Source organism: Micromys minutus (genome assembly GCF_963924665.1).
Source record: "Micromys minutus genome assembly, chromosome: 12".
Taxonomy (NCBI): Eukaryota; Metazoa; Chordata; class Mammalia; order Rodentia; family Muridae; genus Micromys; species Micromys minutus.
The window spans coordinates 50458430-50485478 of record NC_137981.1 but is presented as its reverse complement, the minus strand read 5'-3'; the positions used below and the strand labels follow the sequence as shown (position 1 = coordinate 50485478).

Sequence of the window (27049 nt, the reverse complement as noted above, 5' to 3'; positions counted from 1 at the left end):
AGAGGTGGTTTTGAAAAGCTATTCTAAGCTCAGGAAACTGCTGCTTTGCCTAAGGCTGGGCTTAAGTAAGTCCATGACTGCATTCTAGTAAGACTGGAATAGACCGTAACAAGCCCTGGATGAAATCTTAGGTGTCAGGATACTGTTTCAGAAGATTCCACACCTTAATGAGCAGACTCTTAGCTCTCAACAATTCAGTGGTTTTTTTTTTTTTTTTTAATTATTCATTTTTGTTCTGGGCACACTTGTGTTTTGCCTGCATGAATGTCTGTGTCAGGATGTCAGAGACCCTGGAACTGGAGTTACAGATAGTTGTGAGCTGTCACATGAGTACTGGGAATTGAACTTGCATCCTCTGGAAGAGCAAGTGCTCTTAAAGCAACACAGGTGGAGTTCTATACAGAACTGTACAGTCTTTTCTGTTTCTAAGATGTCACCCATGGCTAAGTGCATTGCTCCTGAGCTACACGCTTAGCCCAAAGTGAGTAATTTTAAAGTTAGTGCATTATATGATACAGGATGTCCCTACTAAATTCCCATAGCCAAACCCGGTAAAAGAACCCTTTGTAAGCCAGCAATACATGAGCACCACCTTGTGTCCAAGATTCTTCATTACACCCCAGCTCTTAAGGACGAAGCAAGACCACACTTGGGACTCTCACCAATTACAGAACATAGCTTTATTTATAGAATCTTACAAATAAAACATTTACAGTTCACATGATATAAGTTATCTTATTTTCTAATTTGTCTCATAACACCTGAGTTATTTAAAAAAATACTGTGATGGAACTGTAAAGGGAACTATGAATAAAAGCCTCTTTCTTTTTGCAAAAATCACCCAACGTATCTCTTTGGAAGAGGGTTCACTAAAACTGGATCCTAGGTGATCCAGACCGAGAGAAGTCTTTTAAAACCCAGGTGAAATGTGCTGGAGAATGTTCCCCCTGCAGGGATGGAGGACTGAAGATGAGGTCAGAGATGAGGTGCTCGGTGACAGAACCCAAGGCTTGGCTAAGGGCTCCTCTGTGTGACAAGCACTTTACTTGCTAGTGTTAACAGGGGACAGAAGCTATGGGCAGTAAGGCCAGGGGAGAAATGTCTGCTAAGCAAGTCGCCGCCCCTTAGATCTCTAATATGTACAGATGCTTAAAACAGCAAGTTCAACATTAAAAAAAAAAAAAAAAAAAAGGTCAATGGCCACATTTTCAACTCATGGGGCGAATCTGTCCCCGAGAGCAATGCTAATCAGCTGAACGACTGGGGGGTGGCCCTCACACCCCACCTGAGTCTGCCAGCCTTCTGCTCCGAAGAAGCCCCAGGATTTCCTTTCACGGCAGCTGCCTGCGCAAGAGCTCATGGGAAGAGCGCACGGCAAACATCTATCTCATGTTTAAGCCACCGTCCTTTTCCAGCATACAGGGTATTTAGAGAACAAGTTCTAGGGGAGAGGCTAAAGTTAAAAATATAATACAAATATTATAATAAAATATAAGGTAAAGCAGAATCTTTCGATCTTTCGGGGGTGGGGCTGTAGTGGTGCTGGGAATGAAATTCAGGGTGTCACATACACACTAGACAAAAGCTCTACCACTGAGCCACACCCTCAGACTTACAATCTTAAATTTTATGTTTTTTATTTTCATTTTTGTCTTGCTGACACAGGAGCTTGCTATGTAGCTGGATGAAACGGGAGTCTTGGGTCTGCTGACTCCGCCTACTTAGGGCTGGGATGACAGGTGTGAGCCAGCACATCCTGCTCAGTCTTACATTTTGAGTGTTTCCTGCTAGCTCCTGAAGCAGTTGTAGGAAAAATAAAACAGAAACAATGAGGCTCATCCTCAAACAATAACAGCAACTATGACGATAACATAAAAGCTTAGAATCTAACATTGAAGGAGCTGGTTCTTTGGTAAAACTGGACCCTAATCCCACCAGGACCCGGTCCTAACATTCAATCTTGTACCTTGATTGCTGAAGTTTCCTCGTCCTTCTGCCTCTTTTCATAGGCAGGAGTGGGGAGGGAAACTGAGCAAGTCTCTAAGTTTCCCCAGTTGTTATCAGGATTCCTGGTTTCAAGCATGTTTCCCCAAAAACAAGAATGAACACATATGTATGCATGCTTTTAATGGACAGTTTTCCTGTGGTGAGAACAGAAAGACTCAGGCAATGGCAAAGATAAGTCATGCAAACAACGGCTCCTGGGCTGTGAGTGTGGGCACCACTAAGAAAGGCTCCGGGAGAGACTGGCTCCCCAAAGTGGCTAAGGAATCCATGTATCAATATGATAATAATAAATTAATTCACTTAGTGAACCTGGAGATTAGCTCCCCTGGAAGCCAGAGTTCTGAGGAGGGGGCTACGCAAGGCCTGAGGCTGGCTTGTGGTGAGAAATGTCAAGCATCCTTTTTTTTTTTTTTTTCCCCAGAACCAAATGAAAGCAATTTACACTCAATTCAATTCAGTATTCAATCTTGTTGTCTGGGACCAGGGAGGAAGTGGTAGCTAGACAGCGCCCTTTAAACCCACTGGCAGCAATGATGTCTGCAGTCCTGACCTCAAGGTCCAGAGTTCTGTGGTATTCAACTATTATTTTTGCAATTAGCAAGTCCTGGTATTCAACTATTATTTTTGCAATTAGCAAGACCTAAGTTTGCCCTGCAATGACTCCATTTCTGATTACCTTGGTCACAAGAAGGTATAAACAACTGTGTCCTAACTTTATGAGTCAGGTTCTCCTGGGCAGAGGTCTTGACCAGGGGTGGTTGTTTGTGCAGTTTCCCTCCTAATGCAAACACCTTTAAATGTGCTCTGACTGTGTTCCTAGCAAGGCATCTACAAAGTATCTAGAAAAAGGAGGCCAATAGGAAGCTGTGGGAATCAGGGCAAAACCATCTGATTTAGGGCAGACCTTATTACACTCTAGAGAGTATCCACCACAGTGGCTCACCTAGCTGATTGTGTGAGTCCAAATGCCACACACAACCAGCACGTAGCATCCGATGGAAACTGAGCACCAAGGAGACAGGACATCTATCACTAGTTCTATGCCCTTCTCACTCAGATGATCAATCTCCTGCCTCTCTGTCTGCCCTGTTTATTTGCTTGGAAAGGCAGCCTTTTCAGAGAATAATTAACAGACCGGGGGAAAACAAAAAACAAAAAAACCCAGGATTCTTGTCTTCTGCCCTCTTCTCTGGACTGACCTGAAATCCAGGGTACAGACATTTAGAATCATGGGCCCCAAAGCTGAGCCACACTGGTCATTTCTAAGCAAACCATGACCACTGGCTTCATTTTTACATTGTAAAAGATTCCACATCTCTCAGTGCTTCTTCTAAGAGAAAGGGTTGGGGTGACCAGAAGGAAAAGGGAAGCAGGTCCTATATGTGGTGTCTCAGTTCCAGAATCATCAGTGGAAAGGGTCAGGAGACATCGGTTTGAGGCACTACCTAGAGATTCCCAGGGTAGCTTCTTCCTAGGACAAAGCATTTTGAAAGAGCTCGCATCTGAATGCAGGCAGGCAGGCTGTACCAGTTTTTAAAGAGCTGCCTTTTCCATGATGCTTCATGGATGCTGAGTCCTCGGGCCAGGGACCAGATGGGGGCCCAGAGCCCCATGTCCAATGCCACTGGCTGCCCATTGGCAGGGTCCTACCCGATCTGAATCTGCCCTGAGTACATTGTAAGGACCAGCATGATAGAGAAGCCTGTTAGAAGGCCGAGATTCTGGATGACAAAAGGGACCAAAAAGCTGTCCTTCTTCTCGTCCTCCAGGCAGACCTCATTCATCTCAGGGAACTGCGAAAGAAGAGAAAAATGAGTTACAGATTTTATTATCATTGTCCCGGTGATTGGGGCAATTATGGTTTGAACCCCTCACCCTCAATTTCAGATGTCTGGTGGGCCATGTTTTTGCAAGTTCTGAAGACTTCTTTGGAGTAAGGGGGTCACTGGGGGCATTATCTTTGACCATTCCCTGTAACTCTCAACAATATGGCTGCCAAAATAAGACCTGCATAATGCAGACACCAGCTGACGTGTCAGCACGGACTGGGGAAGATGAAGAGTTGTTAGCATTAATTTGGGGTAGACAGAGTCTAAGTAATGTCCTCTTTTTCTTATTCCCTCTTTTCTTTCTGACTGCACAGTATACCTTTTCTGGCAAATTTAAATAAGGACCCTAGACTGAATATGTTTAATTTTCTATAATGATATGCTAACAGAGACCAAAGTTCTCCCTTTGAACCCTGAAGACTTGCTGGGTGTAGTAGTTTACGCCTGTCAGGCAGGCAGGGGCAGGGCTGCAATGACTTTGAGGCTAGCCTGGGCTAAAGAGTGAGACTCTTGTCTCAAACAAACATAAACAAAGCCCCCTAGTGCTGTATTGAAAATGTCAGATTATTATATCATTTTAGATGTTTTTAAATTTGTTTGATGTGTGTATGATGGATGGGAATCCAACCCGGGTTCTTAACAGCTGAGCCAACTCCCTAGCCCCAAATTACTTCTTAAATCAGTGCATTGGGTGGCGTGTGAAGGAGACTTCAATAAAGCCAATATTACAAACAAAATCATGACTGGCAAGATGGCTCCGTGTGACAGAGCACCAGGTCTCAGGAACCCATGTGATAAAGAGAACCAGCTGTCACGAGTTGTCTTCCACGAGAACAAACACGCATCCATACACATATCAACGCAAAAAGGGTTAAAAAACACCCTAACTTGTGCCCTTTACGCTCCCTCCTGTCCAAGAGGCAGTCACAGGCCACAGCACTTACCATGTCGGCCAGAGCAATGTACAAGAACATTCCCCCGGCCAGGGCGAAAATCCAGTTCGCAGAGAAGTGACTGCCAGCCAGGATGCCAAAGGCTAGACCCACATAGCAGCAGCAAGCGGAGAGGAAGTTGAAGAAGAGAGCCTGCTGGATGCTCATGCCAGCGTTGAGCAGGATAACGAAGTCTCCTGCAACAGGGAGGAGAACAGGAAGTCAGGACTCGAAACACGAATGAATCAGATTGCTTCAGCTACAGATGCAGCTCATGTGAGCTAAAATCCCAGACTCAGATGGTATTGGGCTAAAGGCACCTCCATTTCCCAATTCCAGCCATGGCCTCCCGACACAGGGGCTGCAAATAACTCATAGGCTTCTGGAAGTTTGTTGTAACTAACCAGCACTGGCCCCGTTGCCCCCCGACCCCCAGAGGCTGAAAATACTTCACAGGACTTTAAATGTAGATAACCAACCCGCCGCAGCCTCGCTTCTTTTTTGACTGATGATGAAATAGAAATAGTTCCCTCCCTCCTAATGGACGGTACGTTTAGGATCAGACTAGAGAGAAGGAGAAGATAGTTCACAAGCCAATAAATGCCAAAGTAGGACCCCGGGTTGTCACTGGGTCCTGAGCCATGGCGGCTTAGGCTCCCCTGATAAAACTACACACACCCTTACTGGCCTTTCTACTTCGTTCACATGACACACTTTGACAAGACTTCCAGTTTCTGCAGGATGTAGGACGTAAGAGGGGATCTTTACTGAGTATCCAGAATATTGTGTGGCACCTGGCAGGTCCTTTTCAACATTTGTTTACCTATAATCAATCCCTTTGGTGATTCTAAAAGGATGGCGCAGTTATTAATCACAGTATACAGGTGGGGAAAAATTAAGGCACAGGACACAGGGCTCACAGGTTAAGAACATCTATCATTCTAAGCTCTGCTCCATTCGAGAGTTAGACGATGTGGTGGAGGAGGGAGGGCCAGCAGGGAGTGAGACACGTGAAGGGTGGGGACAGGGACTAAGCACTCACCCAGCTCATGAGGGAATTCCTCACATAGAATGGCCACCGAGGTGCTGATGCCTTGGAAGACAGACACCGTGAAGGAGGCACCGATAGCCAGGCCATCAATGAAGTTGTGGAGGCCGTCGCTCAGGGTGATCATCCAGGCCAGAGTACCAATATCAGAGTATCGGACCCCTTTGAGCCAGTAGCAAGCACTCTGGGATGCCTGCAGGTCCTACGGGGAAGGACATACCGGTGGACTTTAGATTACAGAGCGACTTCAGGTAAGCCGGACTATGAAGTCATGGCCTCTTAGAGGCTCCTCCCAGGTGCCCGTGGCTGCTGACCTGCACAGACATGGAGCTTACGATGACCTTCTCGTCCATGCCAGGTCCCTTGCCATCTAGCTCACTGTTGCAGTGCTGAGGAATCACGTGATCCAGGTCCCCATTCTGTAGCTTCTCTGTCACACCCTCCTCCTGGTCCTTCTTGGAAGGAAGTGTCTCGGAGGTAAAATGGTTATGTCCGTGGTGGTGCTAGGGGACGGAAAAGCGATCGGTGTTACTGACCCAAACCGCCAGCCCAACACAGCCCGCACTTAGAGGAAGCACGCTAAAGGCACAGGAAGGTCTTATCCCTTTATCCAAGGAAACTGAGCAGGCCACACACAGGGATGTGGAGAAACTGTGAAGCCAGTGGTAACATATACAAAGACAAAGACATCTCCCGCCATCACCCAAGCCAGTGAGGTGACTGCTACTCTAAGTACCTACGCTGCTCTTTAAGATGGCCACTTCATCCCACTCTAACAGGCAGCGACCCCATGCCAGCCACAGGAAGCCTCTTACTGGAGCTATACTAGTCAGAGCTGTCCCTGGATGTACATAACCAAACCGCTTTACTGTCTTTTACAGCAAGGCCAGGAGAGCCTGGCAAGAACTGTCACCTGCTGCTACACCACTTTCTTTTCTTTTCTTTTTAAGTTAAGCGTTTTCCCCTAGATAGTCCATCACCAGCTACTGGATCTCACCTCGTTTTTCTGCTTCAGGAGCATCTTCAGGATTTTTTCTGTAAAAAAGAACAGGTAGAAACCCCCAAACACCACTGCAGACTTGGAGACATAATTGTCTTGAGGGTTGAAACCAAAAGCCTGTGGGCACAGGAGAACAGCATGAGTTAAGCAAATGAGACTCCATGAGCTCCTCCCCTCTGTTTTACCGCGCTCTCCACCCTGGGAAAGAGGCAATCTGCTGGCCGCTCATTCTCTTGCCGGCAAAACACCCTAGCCTTGGCATCCTGGCTCACCGGGATCTTCTGATACAAAAGACAGGCAGTCTTGAGGATTCTCTGATTCTGGGGTTTGCAGCCAGGACCTTGTGTTTGCTAGGCAATCACCCTACCACTAAGTGACATCTTCAGCCCTTAGGGTTTTATAAGTATTTTACACTTGCTTTATTTTTATGTATGTGTACGTGAATGTGTGTGTTTGCAAATGCAGCCTGCGGAGGCTAGAAGAGTGTCGGTTCACCTGAACCTGGAGCTGTAGGCAGCTGTGAGCCATGTGCATGCTGGGAAGGAACCAAGCTCTGGTCCTCGGAAAGAACAGCAAGCATTCTGGACTGCATGATAGGCAGAGACTACCATGGCCAACTTGGTTTTCCTCCATCCATCCATCCTTCCTTCCTTCCTTCCTTCCTTCCTTCCTTCCTTCCTTCCTTCCTTCCTTTCTCAGACTCACAGAGGTCAGCCAGCCTCTACCTCCCAAAATCTGGGGATTAAAAGCTGGTTTTCTCCCCTTTAATGAGGATGCTGTCTTAATCTGTTAGTAGCCACACAGATTCCTCATTTAAAGGAAAGCCATTTGCATTTATTTTGCCTCATCCACTGTCCCCTGCTGTCTGCCCGGAAACACAAAGGGAAGTGGTTTAGTTACCATTGCTAAAAGAAGAAAATCCACTCCAGTTCCACAGCAAGAATTGCAGCATCGTCCTGACCACAGAATCTTGAAAGGACCACAGACTAAAAAGGCAGGCTGTGTGGGTGGATTAAAGCCAGGCCTAGTTCCACATGCCTGCAGTTTCCAGGGCTCAGAAGGATGAGGTGGGAGGACCCTGGGACTCTGAGCCCAGCCTGCCCAACAAAGATTCCATCTTTTTAGAACACAATAAAAATATTTTTTAAAAGAATGGAGTGGGACTGGAGAGATGGCTCAATGACTGCTCTTCCAGAGGTCCTGAGTTCAATTCCCAGCAACCACATGGTGTCTCACAACTATCTGTAATGGGAGCCGGTGTGTCTGAAGAGAGCTATAGTATACTCGTATACATTAAATAAATAAATCTTAAAATAAAAGAATGAAGTGGGGATATGCTGCTTTGAGTTTTTTCTGGAAAATTCACTTATTAAGTAAGGAAGGAGAAAAAGGATTTATCAACAGAAGACAGGAGTAGCCAGAGAGCTGCCCTAAGTCTGGCTCCTGGTTTATGGTGCCAAGTGTTCAATGACCTGTTTGTGTCATTTCTAACAGAAAACAGGCCTGATTCCCACCACTTGGGAGGCTGAGGCAGAAAGACAAGTCTGAGACCATGTGGTGAGACTATCTCTTGGAGGCAAGACAGAGACAAGAGCTAGCCCTTCTGAAGGAGAACCCCAAATTATTGCAAAGGCAAACATTTCTCCTCTAGGTGTTTAAGGCTGCAGCTCACAGCCTTCTAAACGTCTGCCTCAAAGAGACCTGGAGGGCAAATGCTAAAGAAGCCCTGCATTCAGGTCAGCTCTCCTGGAGAAGAGGTGCACCCTGGGAAAAAGTAAAGGAAAAGAGCCAATAGGTTAGGTGGAATTCAAGAGCCCAGGACTCATTAGACCTGAGCTTAGGACAGTGGCCTTGAATGCATGTTAGACTCTGTGGGCAGGGGAAAAAAAAAAACAAAACCAAAAAACCAAACCATGATTCATTTAACAGACATCACAATTGCTCTACCAAGAACACAAAACAATACAGTAGAAAATGGTGTTCTCAGAAGCATGTGAAATCAGCTCTTGCCTTTGCTCAGGCCTGTCAGACCACCCGCAGCGAAATGCAGCATGCTCAATATAATTAGCAGGTCTACTGAAGGTATCTCACTAAATCACATGGGCCTTCTCCAAAGCTGACTACTCAGGCTTCAAAACACTGGACTGGCTCCCTTCTCTCCTGTGAAAGATCACCCACGTGAAGGTGCTGCAGATGTCCCATCTCCTTTGGATTTCCTCTGCCCCCGAGCTCAAGCTCCCTACTGAAGAGCTGGGTTTTTACTGAGAACTGTGATTTCACTGTGTTTTGTTTCTGTAAATCAAAGCCCCACACTGAGAGTCAGAGCTACTCTAGCTTGCCTGCTTTCCCCTTAAATATGTGTGTTTTGCCTGCATGAGCATATGGGCACCATGTTTGTGCCTGGTGCCTGCACAGGCCAGAAGAGGGCATCAGACCATCTGGAACTGGAAGTAGAGTTTGGAAGCTCCATGTTGTGTCCTGAGAATCGAGCCAGAGCAGCTTTACAGCTGAGCCATCTTTTCAGTGCCAAGTTACACTGGTGTTTTACGCTATGGTCCCAGCCTTTCAGAGATGTGTGTATGCCTTTGTTTATCACAGACAAAGAACAGAGAGATGAACAGCTGGGCCAGGTGTGGAGTCTGTTAAGGATGGGATTTCAACCTAGCCCTTAGACCTCACCTAGTCCTGCCTTGCTCCTAGCTTTCCTTTCCAAACAAGGACCTTGGGGCCAGTCCCTGTGCCTTCCATGTAAATAGAGGCTTCCCCCTGCTGTCCCCTAGCTGACAGGGGTGCTCTGGTGAGAGCGCTGCAGCTTGTCATACCTCCGGGATGAGCTGGAAGAGGGCGTTGGAGTAGAGGGTTCCAATCGCCAAGGCTATGAAGTAGAGCAGCAGCCTCTTGTAAAAAGTCTTCTTCATGAAGGGCACCACGCTGGCCCCCATGAGGGAGCAGAGGGAGATGACGGTAACGCAGAGGAGACCGTACCCCCATACTGCCAGCCCACCCAGGACAGGGAGCAAGGCAACCACCACAAGGGAAAGGGGGGTAGAGAGGAGAATTGTGGGTATTAACAAAGGAACCCAAAATGAAAAACCAGAGACAAGAAGGGAGAGAGAGAGAGAGGGAGAGAGAGATAGGAAATTTGTTAGTGATTCGGGTCTGATGCAATTTCCTTTAATCAGTACAGGAGGTATGAGGAGGAATCTGAGGTGGTCTTGGAACCCTGTGACTACTGCCCCTGCTCCTGAGGTGGCCTGGGTCATAATTTGCCGCTGGTGTGACTGGCAAACAAGGCAGCCTACTGCCTCACCGCAGGCACACATGCAGCGCGTGCTTAGGCCCGGCACAGACTGGACTCACAGGACACCAGCGCAAGTGGGAAGAAAAGGTCTGGTGTGTCACTGGCTCTACTTGTGAACATTTAAGCCACATCACAGTGGCACCTGTGACACTGCCCAAGGATCGTTTGGTTTGTGTAAGATACAACTACAAAGTTGTGTACAGGGTGGGAGGAACGCGGAACAGGCAAGATTTGGTAGATTCCTATTTGCTTTGAGGGATCGGTGTAGAGATCAGAGTTCCAAGACCAACTCATAAAAATTAATTTCAAATGCATTTTCTGAAGTGACACTCCTGAGGGTTGTGAATACAGCCCTCAGAAGGGGACAGTATAAAACTGTACCAGGATAACAACGCTCATGTGACCCAAAGTGGGGACACAGACAATGGCAGCAGTCCCAGTCAAACGGACAATAAAACATCTCATTTCAAATCCTTAAAACAAAAAACTTAGGAGCTGAAAAAATAGCCCAAGGTGAGGCCTCCCTTGGGAAGAACTTTCTAGATTCAGGTGGAACTGAAAACTGTTAAGGGAGCTAGCCTTAACTCAGTTCTTCCCTCATGATGAAGGAGGGGGAAGGCATGACACCTCAGAGAGAAGCTTTCCTCAGTTAGCCTCTTGGCTGAGGAGGCTCAGAAAGCCAAAACGCTTTCACGGCACCAAAGTGGTCAACTGGGTAGCTACACGTTATTTCTCCCACAGTGGCACCGGCCTGAGCTGAATAGCTGGGCAGACTCTCAACCTGGGTCTCATTTTTACAGCTCCTCATGGATGAGGATTAAAGAACAAATTACTTAACATTTAAACAGTCAGGTGAGTGCAGCAGGAAGTCAGACCCATCGGGAAGATCAGGATGCAAGATACAGACTGAGCTCCTCTGAGCCGCATTTGTTTTGTTGGTTGGTTGGTTGGTAGGAACAACCTATTTGCCCAAGCTGTGATCCTCCTGCCTCAGATTTTCAAGTGCTGCAACTGCAGGCATGAGCTGCCACAGCAGCCTAAATTAAAACCAGGATCACACTCTTGAGGCCGGTTCCCCACAGATCCCCTGGTGACCTCCCTCCCTCTGCCTCACTCCTCACTGAGGATCAACTCGAGTCCAGATTTCCCTTAAAATAAGCACCCCCAAGATTTCCCTTAAAAGCCAGGTCCTGTCTGGCACATCAAGTCCCAAACTGAAATTTTGCTTTGGACTCCTGTAAATGGAGGCTCTGGAATGGAGTCAAGAGAGAACCCCAAAAGGGGGTACAAATGTTTAAGAACCTTGCATCTGATGTCACCCGAAGAGGCCAGAGGCCAACCTGTGTGAACAGAGGCATGAGAGAAGTTATTGGACGCCCTGATGTGAAGAGTTGATTCATTTTTTCGGGTGGCAATTGTTGGGGAGGGGGCGCCTTAGAACACAGAGGGAGACTGTCAGCCCGAGGGGGGCTGGGCTGGGCGAGCGCACGCCTGTTCTACTGCACCTCTGGGATGAGCTGGAAAAGCGCGTTAGAAAGCAGCGTTCCAATGGACAGGGCAATGAAGTAAGTGAGCACGCGGCTGAAAAACGCTTTCTCCGTGCATGGCAGGACCAGGACTCCCAGGAGAGAGGCCAGGTTAATCAGTGAGACACTGAGGAACCCAAAGCCCCACACTGTGGAGGAACAAGAACAGACAAGGGCCTCCATTACTGGGGGAGTAATGCTGCCAACAGTGATCTAGGCACACGGAGACCCAGCAGCCCCTCAGGAAATGTCTGCTGACTCCATCTCTTGTTAGGGAAGCCTCGGGAAAACAAGGTGGACGCTGCTATCTGAGCAGCTTACTCTTCAGAGGAAGAGACTGGTAACTCAACATGGCAGAGGACCGTGAGTTAGACAGTGCGTGTACTTATGATGGTGACACAGGTTAGGTCTGGTAGCCCTTGCTGCCTCCATAGGACTTAGAAAGGCAATCAATGACTTACTCAGACAGGGTGAGTCCCCTCTAGCTAAAGGGGAGCTACTAAGAGGCAGTGGGGGCAGGGAGTGTGGGGGATGAAGTAGCCAAAGGAGGTCATAAGACTGGCACTCTTAGAGTTTAATGAAAACAAAGGGTGAGTTAAAAAAACAAATTCACATGCTGGCCAGGGTCCAGTACACCCCATGTTCACCAGTCAGCCCACCCAGGGTCTGGTGATTAGTGTTAACAGTCTGGGTGCACACATCTGCCATCAACATTTACCATCAACACATCCCAGTCCTTGCTTACCTTCAATGGCGCTTGGCTTCCCCTCCTCCGTCTGCTCATTTTCCTTGTTCTCCTGGTTTTCTGAGGTGCAGGCCCGGGAGTCCAGCTGCTGGAGAATGGTGGGGCAGAACTCCTGGAACTCACTCACCCCAATCTGAGATCGCTCGCTGAAGTTGTGGGCAGCAAAGAGGTCTCCAGAGCTAAAGCACTGAAACCAGGAGGGGCAGAAGGGTTCTTAGAATCCAAAACTCCCACCCTGCCCTGCACGACTCGACCCTTCAAGGAACTCAACCCTCTGAGAAATAAGGAAAGACCCGCACTTGAGAACCTGGCTTGGATCTCAGATTGGCCATGGCGAGTGCTTAGTGCGCACAGTTAGAATCTGGTTGTAGAAAGAGGTTTGGGGAACAGATTCCAAGGGGGACCTTAATCTCGGCCACTTAGGTAGCCAAGGCAGGAAGACTTTCAGCAGTCTCAAAGGATGCCTGAGCTGCAAAGCAAGTTCAAACCCCAGCCTTCTCGGCTCAGTGAGATGCCCTGACCCGCCCCGTACACACCCCATCTCCAAGTGAGGAAAGAACACAGAGAAAGGAGGGCCGAAAGTGACTCAGGCTGGCAGGGTCTCTAGCACACACCAGGGAGGCCTAGGTCCAATGCTACTGGGCGTGGGGTGGCAGTGGAGGACAGGATTCTAATCATGTGACCAGGGTGTGGCTTCAGAGAAACAGGATTCCATCTGTAAACCTGATAGCAAATTTGGCTGCACTTCACAATAGCCCAGGGAGCTATTCTACTAAAATGCAGATTACAGAGACCTGTGCTAGGGTAGGGACCTGGGCTGGTTAGCAGACACAGGCACCGAGACCTTGGGAAGTCTTGCACATTATGGGAAATGAAACTGAGCGCTCTCTGCAAGAGCCAGCATGTGTGTGTGCATGGGTGCGTGTATGATGTATGCATATATTCATGAGATCATGAGAGGACACTGGGTGTCCTGTTCTATTTCTCTCCCTGCCTTAATCCCTTGGGACAGTGTCTCTCATTGTACCTGGAACCAGGCCTGCAGCCAGCTAGGGTTAGAGATATGCACGGCTGCCCAGCTTTTTACCTGGGTGCTGTGGATTCAAACTTCGGTCCCCAAGCTTTCAAAGCAAGGGTTCTTATCGCTGAGACATCTCCCCAGCCCACATTCTTCTAATTGTGTTTTGCTCACATAAACCACAGTCCTTCTTCGAGTGTGATTTTACCAGGGCCTACCTCTGAGAGTCAGCCCCCTGGGATTGCTGACAATATAGGTTTTTAGATCTGCAGACCCAGAACACTGCTGCAGACCCTAAGGCCCATATACAAGTCCTCTGAACTCAAGCCTGCCACTCACCCATGTGCCACACTCGGCCTTCCCAGTGATGCTGACAATAGTCACACTTGAACAGCTCTGCATGCATGCAATGCACAGTGCCCCGTCCGTCCACTTTCTCCTTTCAGCCCCAGCTTATTCATCTTTCAGGGTGTGGCTTCAGCATGCCTCATGCACATGACCCTCAACTTCCCTCTCTCATAGGAGAACCCCATAATTACAGTGCACCCCACAAAACGAGGTGCTTTCTTTACCTTTAAAGATTTATTTATTATATATAAGTACACTGTAGCTGTCTTCAGACACCAGAAGTGGGCATCAGATCTCATTACAGATGGTTGTAAGCCACCATGTGGTTGCTGGGAATTGAACTCAGGACCTCTAGAAGAGCAGTCAGTGCTCTTAACTGCTGAGCCATCTTTCCAGCCCTGAGGTACTTTATTTTCATCCCAGCTAGTTGAACCCCTCAACTCAATACTGGTATATGGGTCCTTCTCAAGAGCAGCCACCCCTCTTAACCACTGAGGTCCCTGACCCTGTTTCTCCACTCCCCCTCATCCCCGACCCCCGATGCTCAGTATGAGGGACAAAGCAACAGAAGGACTGTGCTGACTGACCTTTGGGCTGCCACAAACAGTTCCAGACTCCTGAGTAGCTGAGATGATGTGGAGAAACATTTTAGATAAAACTAAGAGACTGGACTAGTAAAACCCTGAGACTAGAGTCTTGGCCCCTATCCCAGGAACCCCTGTGAAACACCACTCCCCAGAAAAATAATTCTTCCTGCATCTGAGGGGATATGAGGCTCATCTGGCACGGTGTGAGAACAGTAAACTGTACTGGCTGTGCTAACCTGAGAGCCATGGTTCACCAGCAGTGACCCAGGCACAGCACAGTAGTTGGGAAGCCCCATTGGAGAGGCAGAATGTGCTGACCCCAATGAAGGTGAGAGCCGGTAGCCACCAGGGTCTACCTGCCTCCTCTTACCAAGCTGCCAGGCCACTCTGTGCCCAGCAGTGTTGACAAAGAGGAGCCTTACCGTGGAGAGGTTCCAGGGTCCTTCCTTGGGCAGGGAGACATTATCCCGCCCCACTCCCATGCTGTTGAGCAGGGTCTTCAGCTGTGGCAGGGTAAGGCTGCCATTCTCTCCATAGTGTTTCATGAGATCTTCCAGGAAAGCGGTGGCACTGAGGGGCGGCAGGCCGGCAGATAGGGCGTGAGTCTGGGGGACAGCTCTCCATATACCAAACAGCACCAACAGAAGGCAGCTAGGGAGGGCTGGGTGCAGCCGCTTCATGGTGACCACGTATACCTAGAACACAAAGTCAGGTGAAGGCAAGGTCTCTAGTTCTCCCCCACACTCAAGTCAATGCCAACTCACTGCCCCCATACCAAGGGCAAGGGCTCCCTCCCCTCAGGCTCTGAGTAGGATGAGCATCAAGCTCTGACTTAGCCTTGCCCCTACGTGTTCTACTTGACTTTGGAGACCCCTTCTTCCGAAGGGGTAAAACAATGAGAAAAAAGGACATGCTGGGCACTGGGGTACATGCCTACGAACACCTAGGAAGAAGAGGCAGGAGGATTAGTTGTTCAAGGCCAGTTTCAGCCATACAGTGAGCTTGGGTTATGTAGGAACCTGTTCCATCTAAAAGGAGAAGTAGAGTTGGAAAGCCTGTGTTAGGTGTCCATACTGTTGTAAGAAACCTTAAAGAAACTCATTGAGTCAAAACTAACTCTAACACACTCACACACACACACCCCAATGGGAAGAGAAGGGGAATCGGTAGGAATGAGATGAGAGGGTACTGTAGAGTGAATAAGATCAGAATGCATGGTATACAAATATAAAAACATCTTAATGAAACCAATTCTGTGCCTAATGGGGTTCATTATGCTAATAAAGATATTGCACTAATAAAAATGTCTTATTATTTTATGTGTCTGGGTGTTTTGGCTGCATCTATGTCTACGTGCCCCGAGCATTCCTAGGTATCCTCAGAGACCAGCGCAGGGCACCATATCCTCTGGAACTGGAGTTGTGGACACTTGTAAGCCACTATGTAAGTTCTGAGGAACAAACCTAGGGGCTCTGCACAAGCAGTCAGTGTGCTTAACCACTGAGCATCTGTCCAGCCCCTAATAAAAGGTCCTAAGAAGAAGAAAACAAAAGAAAACTCGTGCAGAGGAGGCTGATCTGTGTTGGCCGTACAGTCAAGAGGCCCAGTCTCCACGCCCACCACTTAAAGCAGACACAGATAATTAAAAGCAGCAACCAGGTTATGGCTTTTAACACAAAAGCCTTACAAAGATACTGGATTAATGATACCTCAGATTCACCTCAAGGTACGTTAGTCAGGTAGGACATCCATAAAATTAGATTAGGTACATAAATTTCAAAACTAAAACACTTATACACAGAGAGTTAAATTTAAAATAAATATAACTTTAAAAAAGCCATAGATGGAAATGTGTTGTGGTCAACTAAATCGTTATCTATTTCGTGGAATATCGTGTGGCTGTAAGAGGAAGGTGTGGCTGTCATGTCCATGTGGGAACAGAATTATATAACAGAGCTAAGAGCTGAGAGGGAACAAAGATGAATGAGAGCTGGCCTTGATTTTCCTGTGAGTCACTCATTCTCTTAATACAGTTATCACCCAGTCAGTGACATCAGCGCGCACTGCACCACCTGTCCAGAACAGCACAGCATCCTCATGACCAAGAAACAGGTCCTACAGACCCATGCCTGGCCCTGCTGCTTACAGACAACGTGATCTTGGGTAAGCTACTTAGTGGGAAACATCACAGGATGATCCAGAGCAGCCTACCATAGCCATTAGCATCAAACACAGGGCTTGAACTTCCACACCACTGCTTAAGAGAGGGAAAGGCACTGGGCAAGCTACACAGCCTCAACTACTACCATTTTCTCATCTGTAAAGGTGGTACCCAGCTTACAGCATGGCTGTCGGAATTTAGCGACCAAAGTGATGGGGGAGGCCCTAGCTGCTAACTACCTGAATTGAGGGATTCAAAACTTGACTTCTACCAGTTGAGACTGATCTGTGCTACACAGTGAAGAAAAAGGAGGTGAGGGGATGTTGGGGGGCTGGGAAGGAAGGAAAATGACACTCCCTTGAAGAAAGGCTAGGGACTACAGCTCAGTTATAGAGTGAGCATGGGCCTCACATGTACAAAAGCCCAGATGGGATCCTTACCACCTCTGGCCTAGGTGTGGTGGAACATGCCTTTAATCTCTTGGGAGGCAGAGGTAAATGGATCTCTGCGAGTTTGAGGCCAACCTGGTCTATAGAGTGAGTTCTGGATAACCACAGCAAATAATACTCAAAACAAACATAATGATAACACCAAACAAAAAGAAAGAGATAACAGAAAAAAAGAAAGAGAAAAAAGAAGGACTAGAATGAAAAAAAAAAAACAAAAACGAACCAGCCAAAGAACAAAAATTTGAAATCTGGTTATAATCATTCAAAGACAAGATTGCCTTCCAAAGTTTGACTTTCAGAGGAAGCTATTAACACTGTCATGAGACCCTGTCATTTGACTAAGGCTCAACTCCTGTACGTCAGTCACATTAAGCCACAACACACCTGAGGGTATGCTGGCTTTAAGATCCCATATATGGAGTACAGACGCTGGGGACAAAACTGTCATTCCTCACTCAGGAGGCAGAGGTAGACAGATTTCCTTGACTTTAAGGCCAGCCTGTTCTACTTAGCAAGTTCCAAGTCAGCTGGGGCTACACAGTAAGACCCTCTGAAATAAATAAGTAAGTAAATAAATAAAAATTTTAGGGTGGCTCTTCAGTTGAATATACTTTCAGCCACACAACTAGAAGGACCAGACAGGGCAAAAAAGACAGTCTGCAAAATTGTTATTTTGCAACTCAATACTCTGGAATCATCACCAAGAACCAGATAAATCTATACTTTGTGGAATGGATCTCAGGCAAAAGTTACACTGAAACCCACCGTTCAAAGGAAGTCCTTTGCCTGGCATGGTAGCACATGCCCATATTCCCAGAACTTGGGAGATGAAAGAAAAAGCAGAATAAAGAATTAAGGTTAGCCTTGGCTATATAAGGCCAGCCTGGGCTACATGAGACCCTGTTCAAAAAAAAAAAAAAGAAAAAAGAAAAGAAAAGAAAAGAAAGGAAAAAAGGAGAAGAGGAGGGAGGGAGGGAAGGGGAGAGAAAAGAAGGGAGGGAGGAAGAGAGGGAAGAAGATAAGTTGGCTATCCAGCCAGCCAGCTTCGAGCTATGTTTTCCTCAGTGAAAGGGCTGGATGTGTGAGGAGCAGAGGTCTAAGTAGATTCAGTTAAGGTGAGATGCTGAGGACTTTTCCAAGGGCAGCTCTTGCTATGCCCCCGGCATTCATTCACTGCTTCCTTACGAAGAAATATTACCTACTAAATAGATAAGGAAGCCAAGAAATGAGATCTCAGGGCACACTGAATGTTTTATGAGCTGAAGTCAGGTCTGAATGATGTCTAAGCCCTGGCATCCGCCATGGTCTCAGCATGAAGACAGAGAACATGTACCTCGGGTGCTGTGGAGAACCACAAAACTGTCGACCAATTTCTGTCAGCACCAGAGGGGACCCTATGTTCAGGCTAGGGATACCCTGAGGACCTGGGACAGCGAGGGGTCCTGCGGAGGCCAGGCTGTCTTACAGGGCTCTCACTGTAGAATGCTAGAACAAAGCGCTGTTCCTACTTCAAATACCTTTCTCAAACTTCCCTTCAACAACTTCAAAATACTAGGAAAATGGAAACAAAAGCCCTTCGTGTGGGCACTGTGGCTGATTTTACTTTGGCAGCTCTACCTGGCTGGGGATTCAGATAGAGGTTGGCATTTATGATGGATTGGTTCTACAGAGACCTCGCATGGCTTTGAGGGCAGCCTGGAACATCAGGCTGAAACAACTGTCTCCTTCTGGTTAGGCCATAACACAAGCCCAGGGCTACCTGTGCTTCTCGGGGAAGCCTCTTTACTCTACTCTGACCGCATGGCTGCTGGCTCCTCTAGAAAACACTGCTTTGGCCTTTACAAAGATAGGGTGTGTGGTGGTGGTGGGGTGAGGAGTTAAAGTGCAAACTAGTCCCTGTGGATGGGAAGACCCAGTGAGCAGGGTTGTCACCTGGACCAGTCCTTGAGCACATCTCACACAAGAGTAAGGCAGCTGGGTCTGTTAGGAGTCCTTGCCTGGAGGTCTCAGAGCTGCCGAGGGCATACAAACTCAGTGACCCTGGCCTTTTGGTGAGCGTGAAGGGCTGTCTCTGCTCCAGAAGAAATTTGTTTTCGTTTTTCCTTAACTGTAAGTTATTCTTAGGGGATAAAGTGTTTATAAAAGGCTCTTTGAAGTTAGCCAGCCAGGCATAGTGGCTCACATTAGTAATCTTAGCACTTGGGAGGCAGAGGCAGGATGATTGCTATTGGATCCACATAAACTGAGTTCCAGGTCAGCCAGGGCTACACAGAAAGACTGGAGAGCGCACACGGGCAGGCAGACACTACCCAGCAAACAACCCAAAACCCACAAACAAGCAAATAACAGCAAAACCCAGATTCCCTGTAGGAAATAAAGAAAGGCAGAGAAAACACACACAGGTCTTACCAGACAGAGTTCTTCGCGCAGTGGTGTACAGGAGCTGTCCTCCTGCCGGAGAGCTGAGCCTGAAGTGCTAGTCAGACTGGGACAGAGACGAGGCTACAGTGTGTGGCTATTCAGTCCAGGCCCTGCCCATTAAAGAGCCGCTGGAGCTTCCCCCTCCCTCTCAGACCACTGGGCTCAGGGTCAGAAGTAAGTTATTCTAAAGCCTCAGGGGACAATATGACTTTCATCCTGGAATCCTGAAGCACCGTGCTGGCCCCCTGCCATCCTCAGGCTAAACTGGAATCCTGCCAGTTGATACCCCTCGCCCCCCTCATCAAGTCCAGAAGCACCTACAAATGTGGTTCTGCAGGCTCTGTTGACACTTTTCTTCAGTATTTACCGGGTTCTGTTTTTCTTGTTTTTTTTGGGGGGGGGTTCCCCCTAGACTAACCAAGAGAAAGAAACAAAGCACTTTCTTTTCTTTGAGGTAGCTAGTTCTTTGTGGTAACTTGCCATGAGGTTCATTCAAGAAGCTTGATCACCAAGGAGAATAGAATAGGAACTTGAAGGAACTCGGACTGGCCTAGCCTACTACTCTCTACCCAGACTCCTCTGAGCACTGCTATAAAAACAAGAGACAGACAGAGACACACACACACACACTCATACCAGATTCAAGACAAACTTGGCCAAGGCAAGATTGTTTCTGAGGCCACTAAGATGTGCACTTATGACCCTTCTCCTCCCTCGTCACATGGAATACTTCCTAAGGTGACCAAGCTGAATCTCAGCCTCACCTAATCTTTATCTTTGAGGGCTGGATGCCTGAAGGGCCAGAAGTTCCATTTCAGGTGGGCTGGCCAGAACTGGTTCTAAGATGGCTGCCCTAATTGACCTCCCTGTTACTACAATCCAAATGTTTACTAAATGACACACTTCCCAACTGCCTTGACCATGACTTAAAGAACACTGCTTTCTATACAGCCCCAACTGAGACAACCTAAATGAGGAGCTGAGTAGGCCATTTCTCACTAAGGCCCCAAGCCCAGCAACACACACACACACACACACACACTGACCAGTTCCAGCAGACTCAGTATATTCCCTTCTAATAGAAATGGGAGGTACTCTACCAAAATAGCAGACCAAACCATGTCAGCGCTGCAGGAATAATTCACAAAAATCCCAGAACATAGGACAGACCCCTGTGTCCCTGCAACATCCCCATTCTCCAGACCCAAAGAACAGCTCTGAACATCCTCAGCCTGCCTGTGGGAAGTGGACAACAAATCAGTCTGCCTGGTGGGAAGGAAGAGAGCGGGTTTTCTACTTGGGGGAGGGGTGGAGGTGACAACAGAACATTAGGCAAACACAGGCAAAGCTGTGCACACTAGCATCATAAGATTCAAGGAAAACAGTTCCACCCATGGCCAGAACAGCGGATAACAGATGACACCAGATGACAGGGCTTGGGAGGCTAAGACAAAGGTGGGAGGCATGAGTTCTAGGCTAGTCTCAATAGTTAAACTCTATCTATGAACACACAAAAATAACTTATCATAAAACAGGGCTATGGCAGCACAGTCTCCAGCGCCTGTGTAAGAGCCAGCTACGGAGGCCAGGACTTGTAATGTCAGCACTGCAAAGATGAAACCAGGAGGATTCCTGGGGCTTGCTGGCCAGCTAGGGAAGCTCCAGGTTCAGTGGGAAAGTCCACCTCAAAGGAAAAAGCAAGGAACCATTAAGGAAGATGCCTAACATTGACCTCTTGGTCCCATATATACTCCTGCACATGCAGACTTGTGACATGTACACACACATGCAGAACGGAGATAACATACAGCCAAAGGTTAGGAAAAGTGGAGCCAAACAGCACCACTGAGGCGCTAGTAGATTATAGTTGTCAGAGAACCGAATTCTGCTGGTAACTCAGACCAGGAATACCAACAAAGGAAGCTTGAGAAAACTATTGTCAGCGGAAGGAAAAACAGAGTTTCCAGTACCCACATGGAGGGTCACAATCATCTGGAACTCCAGTGCCAGAAAATCTAACATCCTCTTCCCACCTCCATAGGCTCTTACACACATATGATGTATATAACTTCACACGGGCAAACACACAGAATTATAAAATAAATCCTTACTGTAGAGGAAGGCACAGTCTTGGGAAGTGGCTCAGGCAGACTTGAAAATCACGGTCCTCCTGTCTTGCCTCAGCCTCCCAAGAGTGGTGTATAGATCTACACTTGACTACAACAGTTTTTACATGGGAATTAATCAGATTGCTCTCGTCTCCTTATAGCAACATTCAGCTTCAGAAAATACACAGGAATGGACACACTACTCTGACAGAATGACCAGGTGGTGCACACCTCTAATCCCAGCACTCAGAAAGTGTTATAAAAGCAAGAAGATTAGGAGTTCAAGGCTAGCCCTAGCTACATAGTGAGTTTGAGGCCAGATGGGTACCAGGAGAAAACAAAATCATTATTCCTTGTTGAGCCTTAAAGCCTGGGCTTGTAATCCCAGCTACTCAGGAGACCAAGGCAGGAGGATTATGAATCCAAGGCAAAGCCTCTGGGCCACAAAGTTGAGTCCAAAACCTACTAAGTATGTTCAAGGTTGATGATCTGGTCAATTTAATGAGATCCTATTTAAAAAAAAGGGGGGGGGGACAGTGGCAATTAAGTGCTTGCCTAGCAAGTGTGAGGTCCTAGGTTCAATTCCTAGAAATTAAAAAACTAAATAAAAGATAAAAAGAGTATTATCCCCTGTCAAGATCTCATTAAGTTGATGATTAGACTCCTAAGCATCAAAGAAATCCCCTTACCAGGGAAGAAAATGACTTCACAATGAAATGTAGCGCTATGTCTCTCTCTGTCTCTCTTCTCTCTCACATACACACACCTCTCACACACATATAAACACACAACTCTCATACACACACACACCTCTCTTTCTCTCACACACACACACATGCACACCTCTCTCTCATGAACACTTCTCTCTCTCTCTCTCTCTCTCTCTCTCACACACACACACACACACACACACACAAAGTGAATTTGGGAGTGGTGCAAAGAAGGAAATTAAAAGTTTGTGGACAAAGTAAGGAAAGACAGCCAAGTCGCTGGTCCCAACGAGCCTGATGTGAGAACCTGCTTCACCCCCAGAGCGAATGTAAAAACCTGTTTGTTGGGGCTGGAGAGAGAGCTTTAGTTAAGAGCACTTGTTACTCTTACAGAGGACCTGGGGTTCTCTTCTCAGGACCCACATGGTGTCTCAGAACCATCTGTCACTCCAGTTCATCCTCAGGTCTCCCCCAGTCTCTGCACTCATCTGGTACACACCCATACGGCACACTACTCAAACATAAAATATAAATACATTTTAAAAACACATTTTTTTTTAAAGAAGTTGGTTGTAGCAGGGCCCATCTGCAACCCCTGCCTTTGCACATCGAGACAGAGGCGAGTCAGGAGCGTCATCTAGCAGCTCAAACTCGAAGGGCCAGAGAACCCAATGAACAGAGCTAAGAGGCCTTGCCCTCTGACTTCCACACATCATCTGTGGCACACATCCGCCTACATACAAAAATAGTAAAATTAAAATTCTAAAAGAGAGAATAGTTAGGGAGGCAGAAACCGTGGCTAGAAGAAATCCTTTTTTTTTTAAAAAAAGTAGACATTCCAATAATGTAATTAGCTTAACCATGGTGTGTGTGGGGGGAGGGGGGAAGACTAGGGCAGTGTGAGAAGGCAAATGTCCTCCTCTGAAACAGAGCTAGAGTCAACAGGCACTGTCTAAAATTAAAACAAGTAATTACAGACTATTCACAAGCACTTAACGCTGCTGGGTAGAAAATCTTCTCTTACAAAGGACATATTTTCTTAAAGCTTAACAATCTCCTTCAGTTTACTGCAGTGTCTTTTCCTTCTGTCAGGGAATTTCAAACCTTTTCCACAGGAGTGTTTAGACCTGGGAGAACGTTGAAAACTGACAATGTAGATTTTATTTGCCATTTGTTTTTTGAACCAGGGTCTCTCTACTTTAGCCCTGGCTGTCCTAGAGCTCTCACTCTGTAGACCAGGCTGGCCTTCAGCTCGGAGATCTGGCAGCCTCTTCCTGCCAAGTGCTGGGACTAAAAGTGCGCACCACCACGGCCCAGCAAAAGGATAGATATTCTGAGACCTGGAGTCAAGGTGGGTTTGCTTTATTCTGCTACAGTCTATTGACCAACCCCAGTCTGTGATGTGGGGATGGAGCAAGGTAAGAAAAGACAGGCACTCAGTGTCACTGATTTCTCCCTCCCTCCCTCCCTCTGAAACAGTCTCATGTAGCCTAAGCTGCCCTCAATTTTATATGTAGCTGAGGCTGACCTTGAACTCCTGAGTGCTGAGATTCTCAGAGCCACACCAGTTTATGCAATTCTGGGCATCAAACCTAGAGCCCTGGGCATACTAGGCAAGCACTCTGTCAACTGAGCTACATCTCAGCCCAAACCTTCTCAAGTATAGCACAAAAGCTAAAACCCACTGGGCAGTGGTAGCACACTTAGGAGGCAGAGCTGGGTGGGTGTCTATAAGTTGGAGGCCAGCCTAGTCTACAGAGTGAGTTCTGGGACAGCCAAGGGCTAAGTAGAGATGTGAGCTGAAGGCCAGCCTGGTCTACAGAAAGAAATCTTGTCTTGAAAAACTAAAACCAAACCAAACTGATACAACTGCTAACACATCTGCTCACACGAGTTCTTCTATAAACATTTCACTATCATATCTTCCCTATTTATGGTCAAATTAATACCTGTGTGAGTCTCCATATCCAAAATTCGAGAGCTAGTAGTTACTCTTTTCCCATCTCCCTCTGTAGGGCCGAGGGCTAAGCAAATGTTTTTTCTGCCAACAGATACAACGCCAGCCCGATATTCAGGTAAATCCTGCCTCTGGAGCCCAGAGAGCTTCAAGGACAACTCTGGCGGTGCAGTCTGTGATTGACCCCAGCTACGCAAGTGACAAGAGAACCTTCAGTTCAGTCCCCACTTGGGCTACAGAATAAGTTCAAAGACAGCCTAAGCACCATAGTAGGACCCAGTAGTAGGAACAGGTAAAGTGGTCCATGCCTGTCATTCTAAGATTTGGGAAGCAGAGGTAGAATCGTCAGTTTAGGCCAACCTCAAATCATATAGAGAGGCTTGCTAGGGCTATAAGCCACTTCCCCCAAAACAGGCCCTCCATCCCCCCAGCCCCCCATACCCCCCACCAAAAGGCCAATAATGTAGGTTCTAAGACTGAACACACACCACACACCACAAAAAAGGGAAGGGAAGGGAAGGGGTGGTGGGTTACTGAGATAGCGGACACCTGTAATCTCAACCCTCTGTAAACTGAAGCAGGAGGATCACTTCAAATTCAAGGGCAGCCTAGGCAGCAAAGGGAGATCCTGTTTGAAACTAGCAAAAAGAGATTAATTATCCCATCTCAGTCTCTATTCACTCATCAAATAAGCTTGATTCAGAGGCCTTACCCACCCCAGACAAGCTATCCTTGGCCTTCCTTCACTCCAGGCAAGAGCCAGTGAACAGTACATCTGGAACGCAGCCGTCTCCTCGGCTCCAGGCATTCGAGGGTTGTATTATTCCATTGCCTCTCACCAAACCACTTTACAGTTTTCCTAGCTCCTGTTCCAGAACCTGAACCTCAAGCTGCAGCAAGCCAAAGGCCACCCAGGGTGGGCGACAGACAACACAGGAGGGGCACACTCGTTCACCCCAAGAAATCTCAGGCTGCTAAAACAGGAAGGATGGAAGACCATTATAAAAAGAAAAAAAAAAAAAAGGTCAGTGGCAACCCAGAAGCAGGAAACAGAATCAGAACCGGTAGCCTGGAGCTCACCATACAAAGATCTGCTGATCTCTCCCACCGTGTGTGTCAGCGCAGTGGAAAGGCGGTTATAAGGCCAGAAAGCAGTGATAAGGGCCTGCGGCAGCCAGCATAAACTGACCAGGAAGGTTTATTTAGCCCCAAGCTGGGCCTGGAATGAGTTTAATGACACCCAAGCCCAGGGTTGGAATCAGGCAAGAGGGGGAAAAGCATACCTCAGGGTTCAGAGCCCACCAGGAATCTGGGCCTAAGAAAGCCAGAACTTCCAAAATGTCTTCAGGCTGGGAAAGACAGGGAAGTGGTCCGAGGCAGGCAGCTCTTCCCACGGAAGACTGGTGAGAGTTGTCCCTGTTCTCATCCCTCATCCATCAACATTTCCCAGGTTGTCGAAGTGTGGCCTGTCGTTCCTCTAAGCTCACTACTGTCTGCCAGACCAGCGTCCCATGTCCCACGTGTGGCCTAAGCAATGTGTTACTCACTCACTTACATCATGGCTTAAGCAAATGCTTCCAGTTGGGTCATTCAGAGTCAAATAAAAAAGCAAGGCCTGGTAACTCCACCATAGGAGCTTTTCCTCTCAGGCGTCTCCACTGCATTCTCTTCCAAGGAGCCACAACTCTGAGCTCCCCAACTACTTTGAATACTAAATTTTTTGGTCTTCCAGCAATCCTGTTCGACTAGATTTTGTCCCTAAAAAGTGAAGGTCTTCTGGTATTCTTTTGTCAACATAAGTCTAGCACAGTGCTGGGCACACAAGGGGCCACGTGCAGAGAATTTCTGAACAATGATGAGAATTTCTGTCTTGTCTTTTATTTCCAGAATGAATTTTGCTATGTAACTTTTGCAGGTCTGGTACTGAACATGTAGCCCAGGCTAACCCTGTACTCGTGACAATCCTCCTACTAAGGACTATGGGTAGGCACCATCACCCTGGGTACTTCACTTATATTAAATAAACCAATAGCTAGCTTATACCTACCAAACCTAAAACCCGGTCCCTGCCCAGCACACACCAGCTCCCAGAAGAGAAGAGAAATGAATCCACGCTCAAGCTCAGCTATACAGCAAGTCTGGGATACATGAGATGGTCTCAGAAAATAAGAAAGAAATAAAAAGCAATGGCAACCAAAATCTACCTTCATTCATTCAAGAAATGCCACTTCCTGCCAGTTACCAAGAATAATGTTAGTCCCTGAGATGCAAATGGCACTAGGTACCTTCCCTCACAGAACAGGGAAAGTAAGGTCCACACAAGAAACTTACCAGTATGGTGAGGCCAAGGCTAATGTGCAGCTCAAGGTCTACCTGGTCAATCTGAGCCAACGGAGATTCCACGCAGGATATTAAGTAGCCCAGAGACACACTGGAAGAGATGAAGAACAGGCTGAGCTACCAGGGCCGACTCCAAAGATGCTGCTGCTGAACTGTGCTATAAAGGGGCTGCTACTCAAGCCTTTGGTAGCTGTGGCATAAAGACATCCCTGCCAGGGAACCATTCCGGCAAAACAGATGTCCTCAGGTCTATCCTGAAGAGAAGGCCCAGCCTCTTCCCACAAAACAGTTACACAATCAACGTGACATCTAACTGGCACAGTCTGAGTCACACTGGGAATCTGAGCAGCACATACTGTCAGAGTGCGGTCTGGTTTTGTTTTCTTAGGCAGTGCCTAAGCCTTAACTCTGGTACCATGAACTCGTAGTAGTACTCATATGGTACCACAGAGAGAACCAGAGAGACACTGAGCTATGGAAAGGTGGAGCAAAGTGCCTGGGAAGAGAGATGCTCCTTGGGGAGTTGGTACTGAGAAGCTGCTGGGAAGCCGAGGAAGGGAGG

The 27049-nt window shown here is 47.4% G+C and overlaps 1 protein-coding gene across 4 annotated transcripts in view; it reads right to left on the bottom strand.

Moving 5' to 3' along the window:
- Positions 1-665: 665 nt before the first annotated feature.
- The window catches only part of SLC39A14 (solute carrier family 39 member 14), a 43562-nt gene continuing 17178 nt past the window's right edge, over positions 666-27049 (bottom strand). The window contains exons 2-11 of one of the 4 annotated variants that reach the window (XM_080926914.1): positions 26479-26578; positions 19361-19436; positions 14764-15036; positions 12389-12575; positions 11623-11792; positions 6814-6933; positions 6131-6319; positions 5811-6018; positions 4781-4965; positions 666-3800 (exon numbers count right to left, since the gene is read on the bottom strand). In XM_080926914.1, the coding sequence (XP_080783040.1) occupies positions 3654-3800; positions 4781-4965; positions 5811-6018; positions 6131-6319; positions 6814-6933; positions 11623-11792; positions 12389-12575; positions 14764-15021 (1464 nt within the window). In that variant the 5' untranslated portion in view covers positions 15022-15036; positions 19361-19436; positions 26479-26578 and the 3' untranslated portion in view covers positions 666-3653. Of the gene's footprint in view, positions 3801-4780; positions 4966-5810; positions 6019-6130; positions 6320-6813; positions 6934-9638; positions 9809-11622; positions 11793-12388; positions 12576-14763; positions 15037-19360; positions 19437-26478; positions 26579-27049 lie in introns of all 4 variants that reach the window. The other 3 variants (XM_080926913.1, XM_080926916.1, XM_080926915.1) reach the window with 3 other exon arrangements.